The 20,450-nt window shown below is 41.9% G+C and overlaps 1 protein-coding gene across 1 annotated transcript in view; it reads left to right on the forward strand.

Moving 5' to 3' along the window:
• Positions 1-20,450, forward strand: part of NELL2 (neural EGFL like 2) — a gene marked incomplete at its 3' end in the record, with an annotated part of 261,563 nt that overhangs the window by 230,916 nt on the left and 10,197 nt on the right. The window contains exons 16-17 of the mRNA XM_080939784.1: positions 13,637-13,777; positions 19,423-19,616. Of these exons, the coding sequence (XP_080795910.1) occupies positions 13,637-13,777; positions 19,423-19,616 (335 nt within the window). The remainder of the gene's footprint in view (positions 1-13,636; positions 13,778-19,422; positions 19,617-20,450) is intronic.

The following is a 20,450-nucleotide window of genomic DNA, read 5'->3' on the forward strand; positions in this document are numbered from 1 at the left end:
GGTGCTGGGGACCCAAACTCAGGCCATGTGTTTATCCCTAGGAGCCATGTTTGCCCTCATACTTCCTGCTGTGTTGCTAGTTAAGTCTTGCTTGCACTACATTTGAGTGGGACTTACATGCATAAATTAGTGAGGATACAGGAATTATGCTTCAGAAGAAAATGTGTGTGCAAGCACACATACGTATAGAATAATATACATATAGAAATCAGCCCTCTCTTCCATTGGAAGCATTTAAAGTCTTTACATTCACAATAACCGCCCTAATTGCCTACTATGGTCTGAGTTTATAATTTACAAAATATGTGCCTTTTCATAAGCATTTATAGTCTGTAGGGATTTTGCCCAATACACTTTACTTATTTAAAGAAATATTGCCAAGTTGGTTCTTTTTGAGCTTCTTGTTTTAAGGAAGAAATGAATTTTAAATACTTAGTAAGCTAGAAGTTTGAAGTTTATATTTAACAGGGGCTCCTGGCTGTGGTTATGAGGTCACACAGACATGTATAAGCAGCAGATACTCTCTCGGAAACCTGACTCCTTGGGGTCAAAGGTTATATTAGGTCATGAATCAACCTGAGAGACTGAGGTGAAGAAACTCATTTATAGGAAATGCTCACCTTTGAGCAATTCTCCATGGCCCAATTGGAACAGGGAGATAAATAGAGGAGGTAATAGGAGCTGATCAAATAAAATTTCAGAGATGAGAATCCCAAATTATAGGTCACATTTTACGGCACAGTAGGGATTTTTGACCTATGGCAAAATAAAAGTTGAAAGTCACAGCAATAACTTTAAGTCAAGACAGAAAGAGAGATCAAGGGCACTGTTGTCAGCGTGGGGGTTGGGTACAGTTTCTTCAAAGTGTGAGCTGGGGCACTTGTATTCATTTTCTTATTTTCAGAGAGTCTAACTTGTGTGGGGAAAATCACCTCGCAGTCACTTTCTCCGTGGATAACCAAGACTAGGGGACCTGGTGTAGTGGTGGTGACTACTGCATGTGTGCTTTGTCCCCACCCCTAACAACCAGGAATATAACAGCCACTTGTAACATTTTGGAATGAATATTTTCACTGCAAGGGGACTTGTGGTTGAATTGTGCGGGGAATCCTGAGAATGTTGTTAATCTGAGTACAGAGAACGTTCAGGACAACCGTGAGGAAAAAGTGCAACTCTCTTGAAGGAAATACGTGGAAACTTTGAAACACCTTTTAAAGGCTTGGAAACCAATCTAGAAGGTAATTGGGGAATTTAATTTATAAATGGTCAACTATAAGGTGAATCGCACATCTGCTTCATCAGATAAAAAAATTAAAGGCACATGGAAACTCTAAAGTTAACAGATAAGTTGTCTGGATATTTTTTTCCCCGTTTGGCCTTAGGGCTTCGTAGCTCAGAACAGATTTGGACTTGCTGTGTGGCACAGTCAGACCTCGTACACACAGGAGATTACAGAAGTGTGTCAGCACACCCAGTTGGCATCTATATAACATCAACCATTGGGAAAATTTGTATTTTCTACCTGAAAATGTCGAGTTGGGGGAAATCAGGAACTGCCTAAATGGAGCAGTAACAAGGTGATATGAGGCTCATTGGCAGGAACTTTACTATTGCTCACCCCAGAGATTTGAAACGTCAGATGATAGCAGCATCCCCAAACTGTACATGAGTCAGACTCTCAGCAAGCTGAGGAGAGCTTCCTGGACAAGACTCCTGCCGCACACCTGGGAATGCATAGCTGTGTGATTTGCGTTGCTCTGGGCCCCTCTTTTCTGTACATCTGGACAAACCCGTTCTTGCAGAGGATTGTGTGGTCACTGCCCTAGTGGGGCTTACTGTCTACCGAGCAGTCAGAGCCTCAGCGTTCATTTCCTTCTCAGTGTTTACCCAGTGATTAAAAAGCAGTCTCAGTGGGCTCTTTCAGCCCCGCCTGGGCACAGGTCTACCTGCTTCAGGCAGTCCTCGGGATGTTCTCCACACTCAGACTCCTCTCCTCAAACTGCTTCCCTGGTGTCAAAGCATCATGAGTCTCTACGTATCCAACGGAACCAGCGTTGCAGGTGGTGGTAAGCCAACCACGCAGTGTGAACTGCGCACGCAGTGTGAACTGCGCCCGGGTCCTCCGCAAGTGTAGCAAGTGCTCTTAACTGCCGATCCTCCTCTGCAGAGACCCTCTCCTTTCCCTGGGATGATCAGTCACGTTCAATTATGCACGCAGACCACAATTCCTGACCACTTGGCCACGTGGGTTCTTTCCACAACTTGGCTGGTGAGATTAATGTGAGCTGGGGCAACAGTGAAGGTAAGTCTTAGGTACAGAACCTCAGATGTGTCGATACATAATCAGAAATAATGACATTTCTCAGTCAAAAGCGATTTCTATTTTTAGTTTTTTTTAAGATTTATGTTACTTTATATATGTGTGTGTGTGTGTGTATGTGTGTGTACAGAGACATAAAGTAAATGTCTCTGTGTGTCCTATGCATATATATATGTGTGTGTGTGTGTGTGTGTGTGTGTGTGTGTGTGTGTGTGTGTGTCTGTGTGTCCTGTGCATATAGGAAGCAGTGTCCACAGGAACCAGAAGAGCTTGGCCCCTGAGCTTGGAATTAGAGATGGTTTTGAACCATCTCTTAACATGAGTCATTGGAACTAGACTCAGGGTACCTAGTATGTGTGTATGTGTGAGTGTGTGTGTGTGTGAGTGTGTGTGTGTGTGTGTGTGTGTGTGTCCTTTACACTATTTCCTGTGATGGTTTATAAACTGAAGGTTTATATTCTACGTTTGCCAACATTTGTTATTTTTGAAATGTTATGTTGCACTTAGGTATAGATTTGAATGTGTGTGTGTAGTGCAGGTCAGAGGACACAGGAAAGATCGTTCTCTCTTCCCACCACGTGGGCTCCCGTTTGAACTGAAGCTTGGCCACAAGCACCTTTAACCACTGAGCAACCTTTACAGCCCTAGTTTTCCTTTCTATTAAATAAAAGCCATCCTGACAGATAACCTCTTAGAAACATGATTTGCATTTCTCATGAATTGCATTTGTGATGACACCCATCGGACGTGCAGTGTCAGGTAAGTAACGACCTGGTAGGAATAAATGAACATTGGATTCAGTAGCTTAATTTCTCAAGCCTGCCTCTCTAGAGTTTTCCCTTGGATTTCTATAAGCGTTTTATGGATTTTTGGTGAGAGTCTCATCATTCACCCCAGTCCCACTCATTTCCCCAGGTTCTTGCTCTTTCCTTGTAACCCCCCCCCCCAAAATAGAACACACACATACAAACAAAAAAAAAAATAAAACAAAATGAAGGATAGAAAACACCTCACCAGGGAAGCTATCACAGTATAGCCCCCTGTCTACATATCTACACTTGCCAACGTTCACTGCAATGAGTCGTTGGTCTGGTTCCAGACCTCTGGCTTCTGTGACATCATCAATTCTGGATCTTCACTGGGACTCTTCCTGGTTATCCTGTTGTTTCCCAGTGTCATGAAGATCCAGCAGTTTTGGATCCTGCGATACTGACTTTTTCACGTACCGCTAACAGTCCACCGTTGATGTAGATTTGGGGTGGGCCAACTCAAAGCCCTGGAGCTGGGCCTTGGTGGCAGCTGAGCTGCTCAGCCCACAGGTTCATCCATAAATGCACCACCAGGGCCACTTCTCCAGCTCTGCTCCAGAAAGGCCACCCAGTGCCACCATCTGCAGGAGGCAGGGTCAGGTCTCCAGTTCCCATGCCCTTAAGATCAGCTCACCCGTAGCCACGTCACCAAAGCCAGCTCCAGCATGCTGACCAGTTAAGACATGAGGCCTACTCTCCTGAGTGCCGGAGCTGGCAAGGGGCTGGGTCAACCCTCCAGCTCTCACACCCTAGGGCTGTCTCACCTATGACTGCCATCAGGACCAGCTCCACTGTGTTGCCCAGGCAAGGTTCAGGACTCATTCTCCTTAGTGCTACAAAGGGTGAGGGGCAGGGCTAGCTCTCCCGCTCTGCTCTCAGGACCTCTGTTGACTGCCTCAGGTGGCAAGAGGCAAGGAAGTGAGAGGTCCTTTTTATTCTGTTTGCCACTGCCTGCCCAGGTTTAAAAGTTAATATTGCTACCATAGTGTTTAGATCCATGCAGATCTGTTTCCTAAGAATAAAGGCAGTTGCTTAAATGAACTCCTGCTGTTAAGACTTTTCATTTGCAACAGAATTTTTCTATGGGAGCCCAAAGGCCTCTTGCTGGTGATCCAGCTCGGAGTGTTGAGGGAGAGTTCATCAGAGTGCAAACAGAAATGGAACCTGCTTCGCACAAGCCTATGTCCCTGAATCACAGGAACTCAGAGATGAGCGGCACAAGATCTAAAACTTCCAGTGCCCTGCACGCAGCTGCTGGTAGGCCAGTGACACTCAGCAGTCTGGTTGCTCTGTAGGGCATCCCAGAGCTGGAGCCCAGAGAATCCAAGGTGACATGCTGGCTCTGAGGACATGGGCAGAGCCTGGAGATGGACTGAGGAGAAGGGGCTGCATGCTTCCTAAAGAGGAGCATCCTGAGCAAGGAATGGAGAAGAGCTTCAGCTCTTAGCTAGAGGTCTGTGGTCCATGGAAGGAGGCAGCTCTAGTTATCTGTTTGAGAATCGTGCATGGCCACACGGAACCTGCCTGCCCTTTTAATCACTCTGACTTTATTCATAAACTCTAACACTTTTTGTAAATCTCTCTAAGTTATAAAAGCAAGAAATATTTAATTTTAGAAAATGTATAAAATGGAAAATATACCAAATAAGATATAATTGAACGTAATGGTACTGATTGGATGAACTGCTTACTCGCGAGTAAGTACCTATTTACATAGCGGAATAATATTCAATTCATCATTTCCATCCTGATTTTTTTTTTGTAAGATCATTATTTCAAGAATATTTCCATGTCGTTTGGAATTTCCAGAATTACCATTTAAGGGCATAAGGTGTTCTTCCTTATACAAGCATCATAGGTTATTTAATTGTGGCTTCATCATTTCCTATAGGTTAATGGCTTAATACAGAGACAGAAAGGTAGGGTGGATAGACAGACTTCCAAATACTTCATCCTACTTACTAATGCTTTGAAGGATGACAATTTCTACACCTCCGAGCAGAGCAGAGTCCATGAAATGGCTTCTGCCACATCAAACTGTAACACCATGACAGCCTGTTTATTTGGAAGTTGTTTCTCTTTGGCTCCTTCTATGTATTATCTTCTATCAGAATATAAAGCTAAAAACTGAAATTAAATAAAGATGTACGCATATATCTATATACCTATTATTATTTATTATATAATAAATCTTATTCAATATCTACATTTACATAACGTATGAAATGTATTAAAAGAAATATAAAGACATATGTAAAGTGTATCCGTAAATTAGATACAAAAGGTGGATAAAAATGCCTAGCAGTTAACTACTTTCCCTTTCTTTTCCGGTATCAGATAATCACCGACGTGTTAACCAAAGGATTTCTTTCTTCTTTCCTAAAGATGCACTAGCCAGATACTGAATTAAGCTGTGAGACCAAATACTAAGGGGTAAAAGTCCATTGATCTAGCATGTGGGCTGCCTTAGCAGTGAACTGGTTTGCACAACTTGATCAGATTGATGATGAAGAATTATGTTGTGGTGGTGGACACAAATCCTATACTTAGTCATTTGATTAAGTGACCCCCCACATTAATGTGAGCAGACAGTAGCCATCACTTCGCTTGGTTACAAGCTTTGAGAGCAGCATTCAAAAGCAGTGTGCCTTTAAGAAACCTACAGGGGTCTCACTTAACTGTAGCTGTAAGAAGTTAGCATTTTGCTCGGTGGCGCTCTTTTCAGCACTTTCCCTTCAGTTGTCTGTGTGGAAGAGACTCAGCATCCTGCTGCTGAAAACCCTGTGTCAAGATAATCGTGTCGCAGCCTAGCTGGAAGTGGTGATTATAATAAAGTGGTCTAGAAGTAGACAGGTATATGGCACTTTCTCAAAGCCAGCATAAGCCATTCATCAGTAGGTTCCATGGCTCAGACCCACTTTAGAGTTCCCTTGTACATTCATTCAGATGTATGGAGGCTACAGCAGTGCATTTCTGTTTACAGTGAGCCCATTTCTCTCAAGCAGTATGTCTGTGATTCACCTTTGTCTGTGAGTTTACAAATAAATACGGCATAGAGCTTTGGGCTGTCATCCTGCCAGCCCTAGCACGCCAGTCATGTTCCTGAGCAGCCAGTGAGCATGTCTAATGCATAGGGCCTTTTGCAGTGCCATATTAATAATTAGAAGGCTTGCAGAGTGCTGATGTACAAAAATACTCCAGCCCTCTTGTTCCTGTTTATGGTTAAGGGAAATGAGCTCATCTCCTCTCTTGGAAGGAACCTTGAAGTAGCTCAACTGGTCCATTGAACCCTTGCTATTGGAACATGGTTTGGTCAAGCACAGGGATGAAGGCTTTTTGTTCCTACCCTGATTAAGAGGGATCCTCTCACCACTGTAGACTAGCAAATGCCTCGAATACATGTTCTTAAGTAGTAAGTGTGCCTGTACTTTGAGTGTGCCCTTCTCAGCCATAGAAAACATTGATACTGATACTCAACACAAGGCTACTCTACAAACGAACAAAGCATGCCCATCAGCCCGGTGGAAGACACACAGAATCATTTCCATAACGAGAGTGCTAATAGGTCACCATCAGTGAGGTACTTTTTATACAGTGCACGGGACATGGCCAGTCGATGGAATTACATTCATTCTTCCCTTCTGTGTCTGAAGGTGTTTAGCAACTATGCTTACTACAGAACTCTAGTGCAAGGCATACAACCTCATGGGTGAAAAAGCTGATAATAGATCCATTCTTAATTCTTATCTTTTTTTTAATGTAGTCTATTCTTTTTCTTCTGAAAGATAATACACTTAGATTTTATTCTTCTTGTGGAATTTGGCATCTGTGTATTTAGATCTATGCCTGGTTCATTTGTAAGGCAACCTCCAGGTAGAGCAGGTATGCATCCAAGGTGAGTGGGTTCATATTTCATCTTGGCCTCTTGTGCTGGTTTTAATAGGCTTGGCCCAGGGAGTGGAACTATTAGGAGGTGTGGTTTTGTTGGAGTAGATATGGCTTTGATCGAGACAGTGTGTCACTGTGGGTGTGGGCCTTAATACCCTTGTCCTGGCTGTTTGGAAGCTAGTCATCTCCTGTCAGCATTTGGATGAAGATATAGAACTCTCAGCTCCTCCAGCCCCCCACATCTGCCTGGACACAGCCATGTCACCACCTTGATGATAATGGACTGAACCTTTAAACCTGTAAGCCAGCCCCAATTAAATGATGTCTGTTATAAGAGTCGCTTCGGTCATGGTGTCTCTTCAAGCTATTATGATATGAAAAAATGTTAAGAGGAAATGCTCGAGTCTTGACTATGGCAATGGTGCATGTCAACACGCATGAAGTTGCTGCCCGTGTCTATGCTATTTTTAATTTACTAAAGTCATGTTTTAACAAATCAAGGGAAAGATTGAAATTTTTGCAAAAGTAAATCCAAGTGTAAGATGTGTAAGACAAAAGTAAACATCCAGACAAGAGGAAATTATTAGAGAAAAAGGAATGCACACATAGATTTTAGAACTTGGTCATGTAAGTTGTTAAATTTTCAATGATTAGTGTGTTGAATCAATGCAGGGTTACCTGTTTCTTAGTTTATTTTGTATTGTTAGTAAGATGTCCATACACTGATTTTTTAAGTTAAGTGCAAAGACAAAAATCTCAATGCCAGAGTATTTTCAGAAACAGAAAACCATAGGTATGTTCTCCAGAATTTATGTAGTATAAATTAAGTCAGTAGAATATCAGTGTACACCCCAAAAAACAAACAAATAAAACCTTAAAAATAAGCCTTGCAAAGGATGAGATAAAGACCCATCACAGGAAGAATGAGGCAGGAGATCACAAACAGATGCCTTTGGTGTCCAGGAAAATCCGGCAGGATGTTGACGTTGATATGCCGGGTCTTTTTTCTGAGTTTCCCTAATTATCTGGAGATCCCGACACTGGAGTGTGGACAGAGTCTGCACTCCCTAGAGACTATCATTTCAGAAGCTGTTTCTGTGACCCCATTGCCAGCATCTCCCCTAATTAAAATGTTCACCACCTCAGATAATGAAAAATAGCCTAAGGATGTGATGCTGCATCTGGTCTCAGGGAAAGGGTATTTGCACAGATCAAATACCTATCATGAGATGCTAGTCCTTGTGTAAGAGTCTTATATACTAACAGCTAGCTGTGAAGGGAAGAGAGTGTCCCTCAAATCCCAATGACTCAGAGAGGGCTTAATAACATAAAGTCACAGAGGTCTCATGCTAAAAAGCCAGAATTCTCCATAGAACATGCACTTCAGACACAAGACCCAGAGGCCCTTAAGCTTCAGCATCCTTCCTGAGAATCAGTTTTCATGGTACCAGAAAGTGCCATGCAAGCTTCCAATGGAGGGAATCAATCCAACAATCCTACGCAGCTTTGATGCCTATGAATTGAAACAATGACCAGCATGATGCGGTAACACAGAGGGCAATCCTGGCACACATACCTGGGCAGTAACCAACAACTCTCCAACTGACCTGAAGACCTGCTCACCGAGAGGAAAGCTATGTGTGGTACTGGGAACCTAGCCAACTACCCAGGGCTAGAGAAGCCATAGATCTTGAAGGTCTCTGACACATTCCAAATATTTGTCCTTATAGCCACAGACACGTGTAGGTGTCATTAAGGGAACTTCTTTTTGCAACATGAAAATATATTACAACCTCAAGAAATGAAAACAAAAGATATCCCAACTCATAGGCTGTTCTTCCTGGCTGACACCATAAAGGACAGCATTCTGTGACAGTCTGAGGGGCTGTGTCTGTGGGATGGCCTTGGGTAATGTGCTTGTTGTCTTACTTTCTTGTCTTCGACGCAAGAACAGGAATTCTTCACTTGGCTATGCTTTCAAGGAAGAAAGAATGTGATGAAGAAGTTGCACCTGGCACTTTAATACCATTGGCTAATGATTATGAACCACAACATAGTGAAAATAACTATGAATCTGCAATGCTCTTTGGCCTCTGTAGAGGACTTTGTAGTGTCTAAAATCTATTTACATGTGTTTTAATTTAAGAAACTTAAAAAATTAAATGGGAACCAGCCCTTATTCAAATAAGAACACTATTTTATGCATTCTCACCTAAAATTTAAAAACGGACTCCCAGGAACTCAGCAAAGACAGAGAGAAATAACCTTGTGGTTTTAAAAGCTGCAGATCATCTAGAAAGCAAATTGCCCCATGTGAGTAATCAGGACTTGACTAATTGTTTGGAGGATCCTTAATTGCCTGCTGTTTATCAATATAATTTAATTGCCTGAGCACAGGTTTGTGATATAAATAGAACAAGTACCATTTTATGAGAAGTGATGTCATGTTTTCCTTGACAGTGAGTAGCACCAAAGACAATACCCTTGCTATTTGGCCTTATCCCCAACCCTGAAAATAGTGCCAAATGCAATGACTTGTCTTCCATTTCCACTTTCTGTGTACAAGAGCATCAGCTCACCAAAGGAAGAGGGTTGCCCATTTGTGTAGTAGCCCACATACCAAGTAGGAAGACATAGATTTGTGTGCTCCATGCATATCAATGACACACTAATCTTCAAAGCACACATATTTTACGAGGTGGATTACGGAGTGGGTAGAGCAGAAATGACAGAAGTATAATATTTATCATTGAAATTCTCAAAATTGTTTAAAAAGGAGTGGACAGAGGTATAGACTGGGTCCCATCTAGGCACAAACTCTCCTACATATTAATATAGCTTTACTCAGGGTTTGGTGTTGGAGCATAACATCTGCTGTTATAAATAGTGAACAGTGTGTGTATCACTCATATACCTACACTAACCTTGGACTTTACAATGAACACATTTGTCAATTTCTGAAAGGACCCCTTGAGTGTCAGTGACATACTCATTTTCAGCTGGATGGCTCTGGAGCCTGTGGTGGGAGCACTGCAGAAAATCCAGTCTCAACTGCAAACCTGAAGGAAAGAGAGAAAGTCACCATGACATAATGGTTCTAAGGTTTCACTCACTGGCTTATGTTTAATGACTGTTTGAACATGGCTGTGCTTTCTGGGACAATCTGTCTTCAGTGTCACCCCTATTTGTATTGTCTAAACCTGCTTCATTCTCTGGAGTGTGAATGTTACTCATACTTCTTTTGTGGTGGCTAGACACTGCTTTTTACAGTCTGTATGTCTTGGGGTAGCCTGGCAATACCCTCACTATGTAATGTTCTAAATGTAGTTATGAAAAAGTTTTAACTGTCCCTGGTGAATCAGAGAACTAGTTCCTTAGACAGAATGCAAGTGGAGTAACAGATTTTTGTAAGATTTATGGTTAGTGTTTTCTATGCTATACCCATCTAGTACAAAATTAAAATTGTTAGAACAAATCATATAAGTTTATACAACTCTCTAACACTCTGCCTACTTTAACTCAGCTCCTTTGAAACTGTTCACTAGCCCTTTAAGAGACAGAGTCTCATAACCAGGCTTGGCTCAAACTCACTATGTAGATGAGGATGACTCTGAATTTTTGATGCCCCTGCATCTACACCCTGAGTGCTCCAGTCACAAATGTTTGCCACCACATCTGCCTATACAGCCCTGGACTCCATTTGAGGGCTTTATACGTGTCAAGCAATTAGGCTTCCTACTCAGCCACCATCCTGGAAAGCTTGATCTTTCTTATAACAACCAAAATAATATTTGCATCTCCTAATGTTTGGTGTTCATTGCATATTTCACTCATCTGGATCATGCAATGTAAAGTTAAGTGCTGATGAAGGTGTGGAAGAAAGAGAGCATATGAACAACGCTGGTAGGTGTGTACTGTTGCCATGGTTAAAAACAGTGTAAGCTCCTCAGAATGTTCAAAATGGAGCAGAACGACCCATCAATTGAATGTGTCGGTATATCCACAGGAGGTGAAGTACACCTAGAACCTCCTGTTTGCTGCATATAGTATCAAAAGTAACGATATAAAAGGGTCACCCATGAATGAATCCATAAAATCATGTTTGCAGGTCTGCACCATGGGAAGCCATTCAGCCATAAAAGGGCAAATGTCTGTCATTGGGTCATGACATTACAGTGGGGCATTCAAATTATCCACAGTCTTCTGCGTTCTAGAAAATGCTAAGAGAGTAACACTTCTCACCACACAGTGACAACAATGGGAACATTCGGCATATATAGGCATTTGATTATAGATTTCTCTAATGAATAACTATTTCAATATGCTATATAACAAATACCTATTATTTTTAGCAGGGCAATAAGAATATAAAATGAGGGTACTTGGATTGTATAGCTGCTTCCCCTTCCGAATCCTGAGTGGTGGTGAACACATGGTACTGAGCCACGGCACATGGTTTTTAAATTGAGTCACATTTTAGATAAAGCAGAGTGCTTTGTTCCATAAGAAATTACTGTGAAACCCCCCTTGAAATGTGAGTGAGTACTTCCTGCTCAGTATTGGTGCTTTCAAACTTCCTAATTTTTGTCACGTTTGTCTAACATATATCAATATTTACCTGAGGTTGCTCCTTTAATTCATCTTACTTTTTAGATTTAAGTTCTATTTCACCTCTGTTTTTTATGATTATCCCTCGCCGTAAATGGAAATAATTGGAAAAATAAGTGCATAGCCATTAAAATGAAGTATTTGTGGACTGCTACCCATAAACCACATTGATGGTGACAGATACATCGCATTCTGGGAAAAGGTGCTCTATGTGGCTGTACATTAAGATTTTTATAAATCTGATTTTGCAAATGTCATTTATGTAGATGGTTGTACAGTAATGGCAGAAGTCACATGTGTCTTGTATATCTATTTAATTCTCCAGCCCTTGGCTGTTGCCATACAACAGGTATTGAGTAAGTAATTAATATTGAGTTAAATTAATAAATGGGTCACAAGTTTATATATCCATTCCCTAAAGAGCTATAAAACAATGACTTAACAAGAAAACCATGCTCAAGCTGTATGTGACAATATGCCACAGTAGCCCATGTTTGTATCTTCAGTCTTCTGGGTAGGAAGCAATGTAATCAACAGCATTTCTATCAAATGTCAAAGACTCAAAGAGTATTCCTGCAGATGAAGGCGGTGCTCTGTGGGTGTGTGTTGTACACGGAGGGCGTGTGTAGAAGGGGCTGGTGCCTGTGTATGGAGGCAGGGTACATGGGCACTATGGTGTGAAAAAGGGAAGTGAGAAGGCCGCACATAAAAGAGGGCGTGGCAACTGGAAAAAGGGTGCTGAGAGGAAAGACATGGAAATACATAGCCATCCCATCTCACAGGATGAGCAGACCTTACAGTCATGTAGCTCAGGAAGGATGGCCTGGAAGACAGCAAAGGCAGTCGCAGAAGGACTGCTTTAGGCATATCTTTGAACAATGACCATTTCTAAGAGTTCAGCTTTGCCAGAATTAAAGACTAAACACCTGCCCTCCCTTGACCACCTTCTTCAAATGAGCATCGCTTCTGAAACTTAATTCTCAGCCTGCTTTCTTCTTCTGTGCCCATAAGAAATGGCACAACTTTCCACATCTTCTCTGTTAGAAGAAAGGGCCAGTTAAAACTGGAGTAAGTGCAAGCTGCCAGACTCCTTTGTAATCACAAGTTCCTCATCTGGTGAAGCCCTGAATTACAAAGAGGCTTTTTCTAGAGCCAGCAGGCCTAGATGGCTGCATGGCAGGAAGGCACCAGTTAGCTGATTTGGCCATCAACCTTTATTTTGTGGGTAGGAATTATTGGCAGCAGTAACTGATTCCTGGATAAAGGAACCACAGAGATAAACAGGTGATATTATAAAGCAATGCTAAAATACTAACGTAGTATGGCATTTCTACTGTTGGTCCAGTACTTCATTAACCCAAGAGGATGTTTTAGATTTAGTTGCACTGAAGGAACTCTTACCAAGTAGCAAGTGAGTTCGAGCTTAATTCTGTGATTGTTAAAAGGTATTTATACATGTGTCTGCAACTTCATCCCTTTCAAAGCTGAGTAGTAGAGCTGTTCTACTAACTCCTAGCACTCAAAAGACAGAGGCAGGAAGCCAGCCTTGGCTATATCACATAATCCTGCTAGTTCTTGTGATGGGTGTGTAGAAGGGTACCTGTGAGGCACACAGAGTGCCAAAAAAGCTCTTCCTGGAAGTGCTGTGTACCAAACCAGAAGTGCTGAGTGTCACCCAGAATCACATCCACATTCTGAATAAGAAAGGACAGAAACCCCATCATCCCAGGATGTGTTAAGCTTGGCTAGGAACATTTGGTGAAACTCACAGATCACCACAGACATTTTTCACCTCACAGTTGAATCAATTGTAATAGAGAAGAAGCCTTGTAGATGTTTCTCTGGTTACTATGCAAATATCATTACATTTTTTTTTTATGCACAGCTTTTAACTAGGTGACCATGTCATTTTCTCAGCTTCAAGATTTGCTGGCACTGAAAATTATAGAACATTCTTTAAGGGAATAAAGCACCTGTATAAAATCCTCCTTCTTTTTCTTTTGACCAACAGACATTGATGAATGCTCTGAGGGCTTTGTTCAGTGTGACAGCCGGGCCAACTGCATTAACCTGCCTGGGTGGTACCACTGTGAGTGCAGAGATGGCTACCATGACAATGGGATGTTTGCACCAGGTGGAGAGTCCTGTGAAGGTCAGTAAAAGAGAAGACAAAGTAGGGAGGGGCCCAGGAGAATGGGCAGCCAGAGGTGACATGCTGTGTGTCCAGAGCTTGGCTGCCCCTGTGGCAGAGTAAGGGTGAATGTTGAATGTTGGAGGCCAAAGATGTGGTTCCTGTTCTAAGAACTGTGTGATCTTATAGGACTGGAAAACTCACCCAATTACACTCAGCAGTTAGCCATGAGTCTTGGGTTATTTTCAGTGGAATGACAAACAGCACCATTGGGCACAGAAAGCTGAGTACCAGGGAAATGACAAAGCTGTACCATCAAAATTCATGGCACAGGAAGAACAACCAAAGCATAACTTCAGAAATGCTGCTTCTTCTTTGGTATTTAAAGCTCCATAGGGCAATTACCTGTGAGATAAAAGGCCTACGATACACAGTGCAGTCCTTCCAGAACCTAACAGAGGCACGCGACAACCAGATATTAAGATGTCTGCCATACTTGTTACTCACAGGTTACATTTAAGGAGAGTAAGAAAGATTTTTGTGGTAGGCCCAGGCTTCCAGTACTTTGCCAGCAGCAACAGAAGGATTCCTAGACTAGAGAAGGGAGCACTCCAGATTTCACATAGAAGTGAGGAGCACTTCCAGATGTCACATAGGAGGAGGGAGCACATCCAGGTTTGTACAGAAGGATGGAAAAGTTGTTGTCTCACCCAGGAAGGAAACTTAGTGTTCGTTAATAATCACTTATCCTAGTCCCAGAGCTTGCCTTGCAGCTAGGATTACCTCACTGTATGTGTTGCCTTTGCTGAATCAAGAACCACAGATTACAGTTCGTAGACAGGTTTCGCTATTATTTTCCTCACTTTCCATAAAATCCTTTGTTTGCATCCCATAATGCTTTTTTAAAATTTACTTTTTAAAGATTATGCAAAAAGGAGTTTGAACCATGGCTTAGTGGTAAAGAGATGTTTCTGCTCTTGTAGAACACCCATGTCTGGCAGCTCATAACTGCCTATAACTCTAAGACCAGGGAACTGAATACCTCTTTCCTCTATGAGCACATGCAGTTACATGGACACACATGCACAATTAAAAAAAATAAGAATAAATCCTTGAAGCTGCAAAAGGCAGGATTATAAACTGACTAGAAATAATGCAAGTTTTATTAGTTAAGGATTTACTGCTGTGAATAGACACCATGACATAACCAAGTCTCATAAAGGACAACATTTAATTGGGGCTGGCTTACAGGTTCAGAGGTTCAGTCCATTGCCATCAAGGTGGGATCATAGCATTGTCCAGGCAGACGTGGTACAAGAGGAACTTGTATAGATAAGTAGTTAACATGTTAAATAGACATACTGTTGAAACAAAAACCAACAAGCAGTCTTGATTTCAGAGAGTCAAAAAGTAATTACACATTAAAGTAAAGCATAATAACAGGAAGATGGTATAGTGAGGGAATCTGTCAGATACACAGAAATGCCTCTCAAGAAAAACCGACAAGCACAGAAGTTTTCACTTGGAAACATTGTTCTGGAAGCCGATCCTACTGTTATTGATTAATAAAACTTGTAGCATTTCCTCAAAAACTGTACGACTCACTCCGAAGGCAGCACTATCTGGAGGAGAGCTTCAAAAGAGCCAACCTGCGAGGTTTAAGAAACAGACCAGAAGTCGCTGCAGCTGCCCATTTCCTGCAATTGGAGTGATCTGCAGAATTGTAATATTAGTATTTAGAGAGATCCGGCTTTAAGAGTACGGTTACACCAGTGGAGAAGCCACTTTTCTGTTGCTTAAAAATAAATAAATAAATAAATAAATAAATAAATAAATAAATAAATAAATAAATAAAGAGGGGACACTTCGAATCGGAGAAGCTAGAGCCAGGCATTAGCAGCTGCTCTGAAGTGTGGGACTCTCACGTGGAGGCACAGTCAATGGCGGTGTCACTGTGCTGCTCCTTCGGCTGCAGTTATGCCCATCAGGGGTGAGCTCGCGGTGCTCCCGGGCTGCATGAATGTAAACGTAGAGCGTTTGCACTTCTGCCCGTCCGCCTCAGCAGCTCAGACTTTCTTCCACCGCTTTCCTACTCCGTGACACCACTTCTCCCGCACCTGCGGTTTCGAGACATAGAAACACAATCCAGTGTCTTTTTCAATAAAATTATATATTTTATACTTATTCACCCACATTTTTATCCTTTTTAAGCTTCTAAACCACATCCAAATTTGGCAGTTCGGTGAAGGTTGAAGTATTATGTCCAAGCCAAATATCACACATTATTTATTTAATATGAGGACGCAAACTAAATGCATCTAGTTCAACCCACCAAGGAAATGTTGAGCATATGAGCAGCTGCACTCGTTACAGCAGTAGGTCTATCAGGAGAGAGGATGCTGGGAGCTCTCAACAGACAAGTCCTTGAGACAGGGTGAAAAGTCCCGAGAAAACTCAAACATAACATAAAAGATGCATTCTGCAGAGGAGGAAGAGAGAGAGGGGGAGGAGAGAGAGGGACAGGTAGAGTGTGAGAGAGCGAGGGGCGGGGTGAGATTATCTCTCCTTCTGAATTAAAGAAACCTTCTTAGAGTGCTTTGAATTTGTTCCTGGACTGTGTTAAGCACCATGAAGGTCCAATTCTGTCTCATGAGTGCCAGACCTATGTATCCAACACTAGATATCTCCATGCAGAAGCCCAGAGGAAATCCAACTGTAGATCCTGATCCCGAACAGAGTGAATACTTGTTGTCCTTTCTGGCCCCTTTTCCATTTCCTAATGATGCAATATTCTTGCTTCTGTACAGCAGCAACCACATTTCCTAAGACTGGAGAAGTCTTGATTTGTCCTCCCAGCCCCATTGATCTTCTGGTTCCTCTTGCTGAGCATTTCCTATAGGAGCCTTGTGCTGAGGAGTCCAGCCTGGGTCCTGACTGCCTGCTCCCCATCCAGGCACCTCTGCCTTCTTGACAAAGGCCTCAGGAAAGTCATCCAACACTTCAAGCCTCAGTTGCCTGGTCTATAGACGTACAGCTTCCTGGCCACTCCACCCAGTGGCATAAGGATAAAATGAGCTGGCCATGGAAGGTACTCAGGACCTCACACAGCCACAGACTCACGAGTCTGCTTAGACTGTGTTCCTTGCCCGGATTCCTAAACCAGCCGACTCACTGATCTCTTGGCTTCAAGTGCTAACCCACTTAAAGCCGTTTTCCAAAATGAAGCCACAGAAATCTTTCTAATGCATTTACTCAAAATAACATTTTATATCCTTTGTAACGGTGTTTAAACTCCTTACCTTCTCCTTTCTCGGGATGAACATGGCTCTTCAGCTGTAAGGCTGCTTCCCCTGACCTTACACTGGACATGCCATTCTCATTAACATACCTGCCCCTCCATGCCTCTACACCACATGCCTTCAAACATTGCTTCAAAACACGTCAGCTCTTTTGTGTGGTTGAATATCATCCGCAATATCCTTGTTGAGCGAGCAAGCTCACCCCTACGAGTATAAGCAGAGCCAGATGCTGCTGCAGATACAGTACAATGAGGCCAAGATGTGACTGGTGGGCTCAGCGAGACTCTTTCCTTGATAGCATCTCACTAAGGAGTCAGCAATATCTGTGATATTTTAATTTTTATGATTACATGTAAACAGAGTTCCAAGTTCAATCCTTCAAACCAGTTGGTGATGATAAGCCTGGTTTAGATAACTTGTAGAAAAGGTAACTGGTTCAAACCTATCTGGAGCCACTGGTAGACAGAGGGTATAAGAAGTCCATCAGTCACACCGCCTCCCTTTTATGGATGGCACACTTAAGTACACGCAAACCACAGCTGTGAAAGCGCTTCCACTTCATGTCTTCATTAGGAATGTGTTTTCTATAAAGTATGCACTCTCTTTACATTCTGGAGCATCTTTCTCAGAAATGGACATACTCGTTCTGTCCTGCAGGGGCTGTGGTACCTAACCATGGATGGCAAAGGGCTTTATGTAGTTACAAGTGTCTGTGGAGTTCGCAAAGAGATAGAATTCCCATGGTTAATGTTGCTGCATACTATAATCCCAATTCTCTTAGAACTGAATAGACATTAAATAGATAGCAATCCAACAATCAAATACATCCTATTATTATGAAAAAACATTGTAGAACTAAGTTTTAAATTTTCATTTTTTTCTCAAAAACAAAATTTTCCTACTCTAGAATATATGTAAGTATGTATATTGTACTTAATTTTTAAAGCATATGTAAATGTTGACTTCTCCTCTAATTACAGCTCATACCCCAAAACACGGCCCTTGACAAATGGACAAAACTCACTGTGGTCATCACAATTACAGCTGTTGTTCCAATCTAAAACTTTTATGGGGAGGGAATGAATAGAAAACAAAGGTAAATAGAGAGAAAAGACATCATGTGGCTTAATTTCATCTGGAATTTAAATGTAGCCAAGATTGAATCAACCAGTCCAAGTCTCCAGTTAGCACTGAAATCAAAACACCAACCAAAACAAAAAATTATTTACTCAACTCTGTCTTGAAATTTTTCAAGAAAAATCAGTTCCCAGTTACAAGCTGCCAGTTACATCTTTTCTGTAACATGGTCCTCCCTTACCTGATTCTCCCTAACCTGGTCCTCCCTAACCTGGTCCTGCCTAATCTGGACCTTCTTAACTGGTTCCTCTCTAACTGGCTCCTTCCTAACTCATCCCTCCCTAACCTGTTCCTCTCTAACCTACCTCTCTGTAACCTGCCCCTCTCTAACCTGGTCCTTCCTGACCCCATCCTTCCTTCCGAAACCATTCCTCCCTCACCAGCTCCTCTTGCAGTGACTCCTTTCTTGAACTTTCCTTAGGAGAAGCAGATGAAATGGGAAATAACCACTTACTGCCAGTCATAATCTCTCAGAAATGTATTTCGGCTTGTGACCTTTAAATTATGGGGTAAATAGAATGAATCACATCTCTTGTCATAGTCCTGAACTCTGGGTCAGGATACGTTTGCTTTTCATCTGTATGAAAATGCTCTAGGCTAGTACAGCCACCAAATATGTGAGGTCGGGTGAAGAATGGGCAGCTGCCAATTGAGTCAGGCCAGGGCTGAAAGGCTGATCTGAAAGGAAAGTTAAAAGGGAATAGCATCCTTGGGAGAGATGGTAATTGCAAACTGTCTCTTCTCTCCCTGCTATGTAGAAAGGTTCAAGGGCATTGTCAGCAACCTGAGTCCTTAAAGGAAGGACACCAGCACCAGGACAAAATGCAGGAATTGCATTGTGTGGAGGGGGCCCTGATGATGTTCTGTAAAATACCAGTGAGCCACTGGGAGTTGTGTTCCCAGGAAAACATCAGAACACTTTTGGAATCTCCACCACGAAGCTGTTTTATTTAGTTAGTTGAGTTATACCGTTACTTCCAGAGAGATTAATGTTTCTCAAATTCTAAAGGTATTCAGACAAATATGAAAGTTACCATTCTGGACAAGGTTATCTTTTCTTAATATCAAAATAGTACAGTGCTTTTCCAGGAACTCCCCATATTATCTAGTACCTTAGTGATCATAAAGGGAAGGCACACCTGGGTCAAGGTGAAAGACGGCCGGCCTGACAGCAACTGCTTAAAACCAAGACCGTCCTGGGTCAGACTGTGCTGCTTGTCTTGGCTGTAGATATTGACGAATGTGGGACTGGGAGGCACAGCTGTGCCAATGACACCATCTGCTTCAACCTGGACGGTGGCTACGACTGCCGGTGTCCCCACGGAAAGAACTGCACAGGAGATTGCGCGCACGATGGGAAAGTCAAACACAATGGCCAGATCTGGGTGCTGGAGAACGACAGGTGCTCCGTGTGCTCCTGCCAGGTGGGTAGAGACCAAACCTCTTGGCGAGGATTGTGGTGCCCACACATTTAAAGTGCGTCGGTCAACAAGGGTTGGCAAAGGCACACAGCCATTTAACCATAGCCACAGTTACTATAACGGAACATGTTCATTAACCTAAATGCTGCTCATGTTCTTCCTAGGTAGCCCCTCCCCGCCCCTCCCTCCCCCCACCCCAGCCAGGCCAACTCCGATTCCAGTTAAATAACAACCAGATGTTACTGAACGATATCCCATTGTACCATTTATCACAATGTATTTATCTGCATTGAGAACATTTTATTACTAAGTTCATTTTTTTCTTAGTCATAATATCATGTTTGAATGAAAGAATAGACGAATGAGAATAGATAAGCCTTCACCCAAGAGTGGAAAATCTGTCTGGATAAATGTTATAATAGGCATGTGTTCTTTTGTGTTAACATAATGGTGGGTACTTAAGTTACAGTTAAATAAGTAGCAGTTATACGTACAAAATAGTCAACTATTATGAATGAAATTGGTATTTATACAAAAACCATAATGCCTAATTATTACAGAAATTTGGCCATTTGTGAGGTTTATTAACTAGCTATAAAACACTATAATGACACTTCTTGCTTTAACACACCAAAAAACCCCCAAAAAACAAAATGTCATTAGTAACCAAATTGCTGTATGATAGTTAAATATATGAATATTATACAAATATAATTACATTCATTATATATATATATATATACATGTATACATGTATACATGTATATGTATATATATATATATATATATATATATATATATATATATATATATATATATATATATAATTGAAAAGGA

Source organism: Micromys minutus, assembly GCF_963924665.1.
Source record: "Micromys minutus genome assembly, chromosome: 27".
NCBI lineage: Eukaryota > Metazoa > Chordata > Mammalia > Rodentia > Muridae > Micromys > Micromys minutus.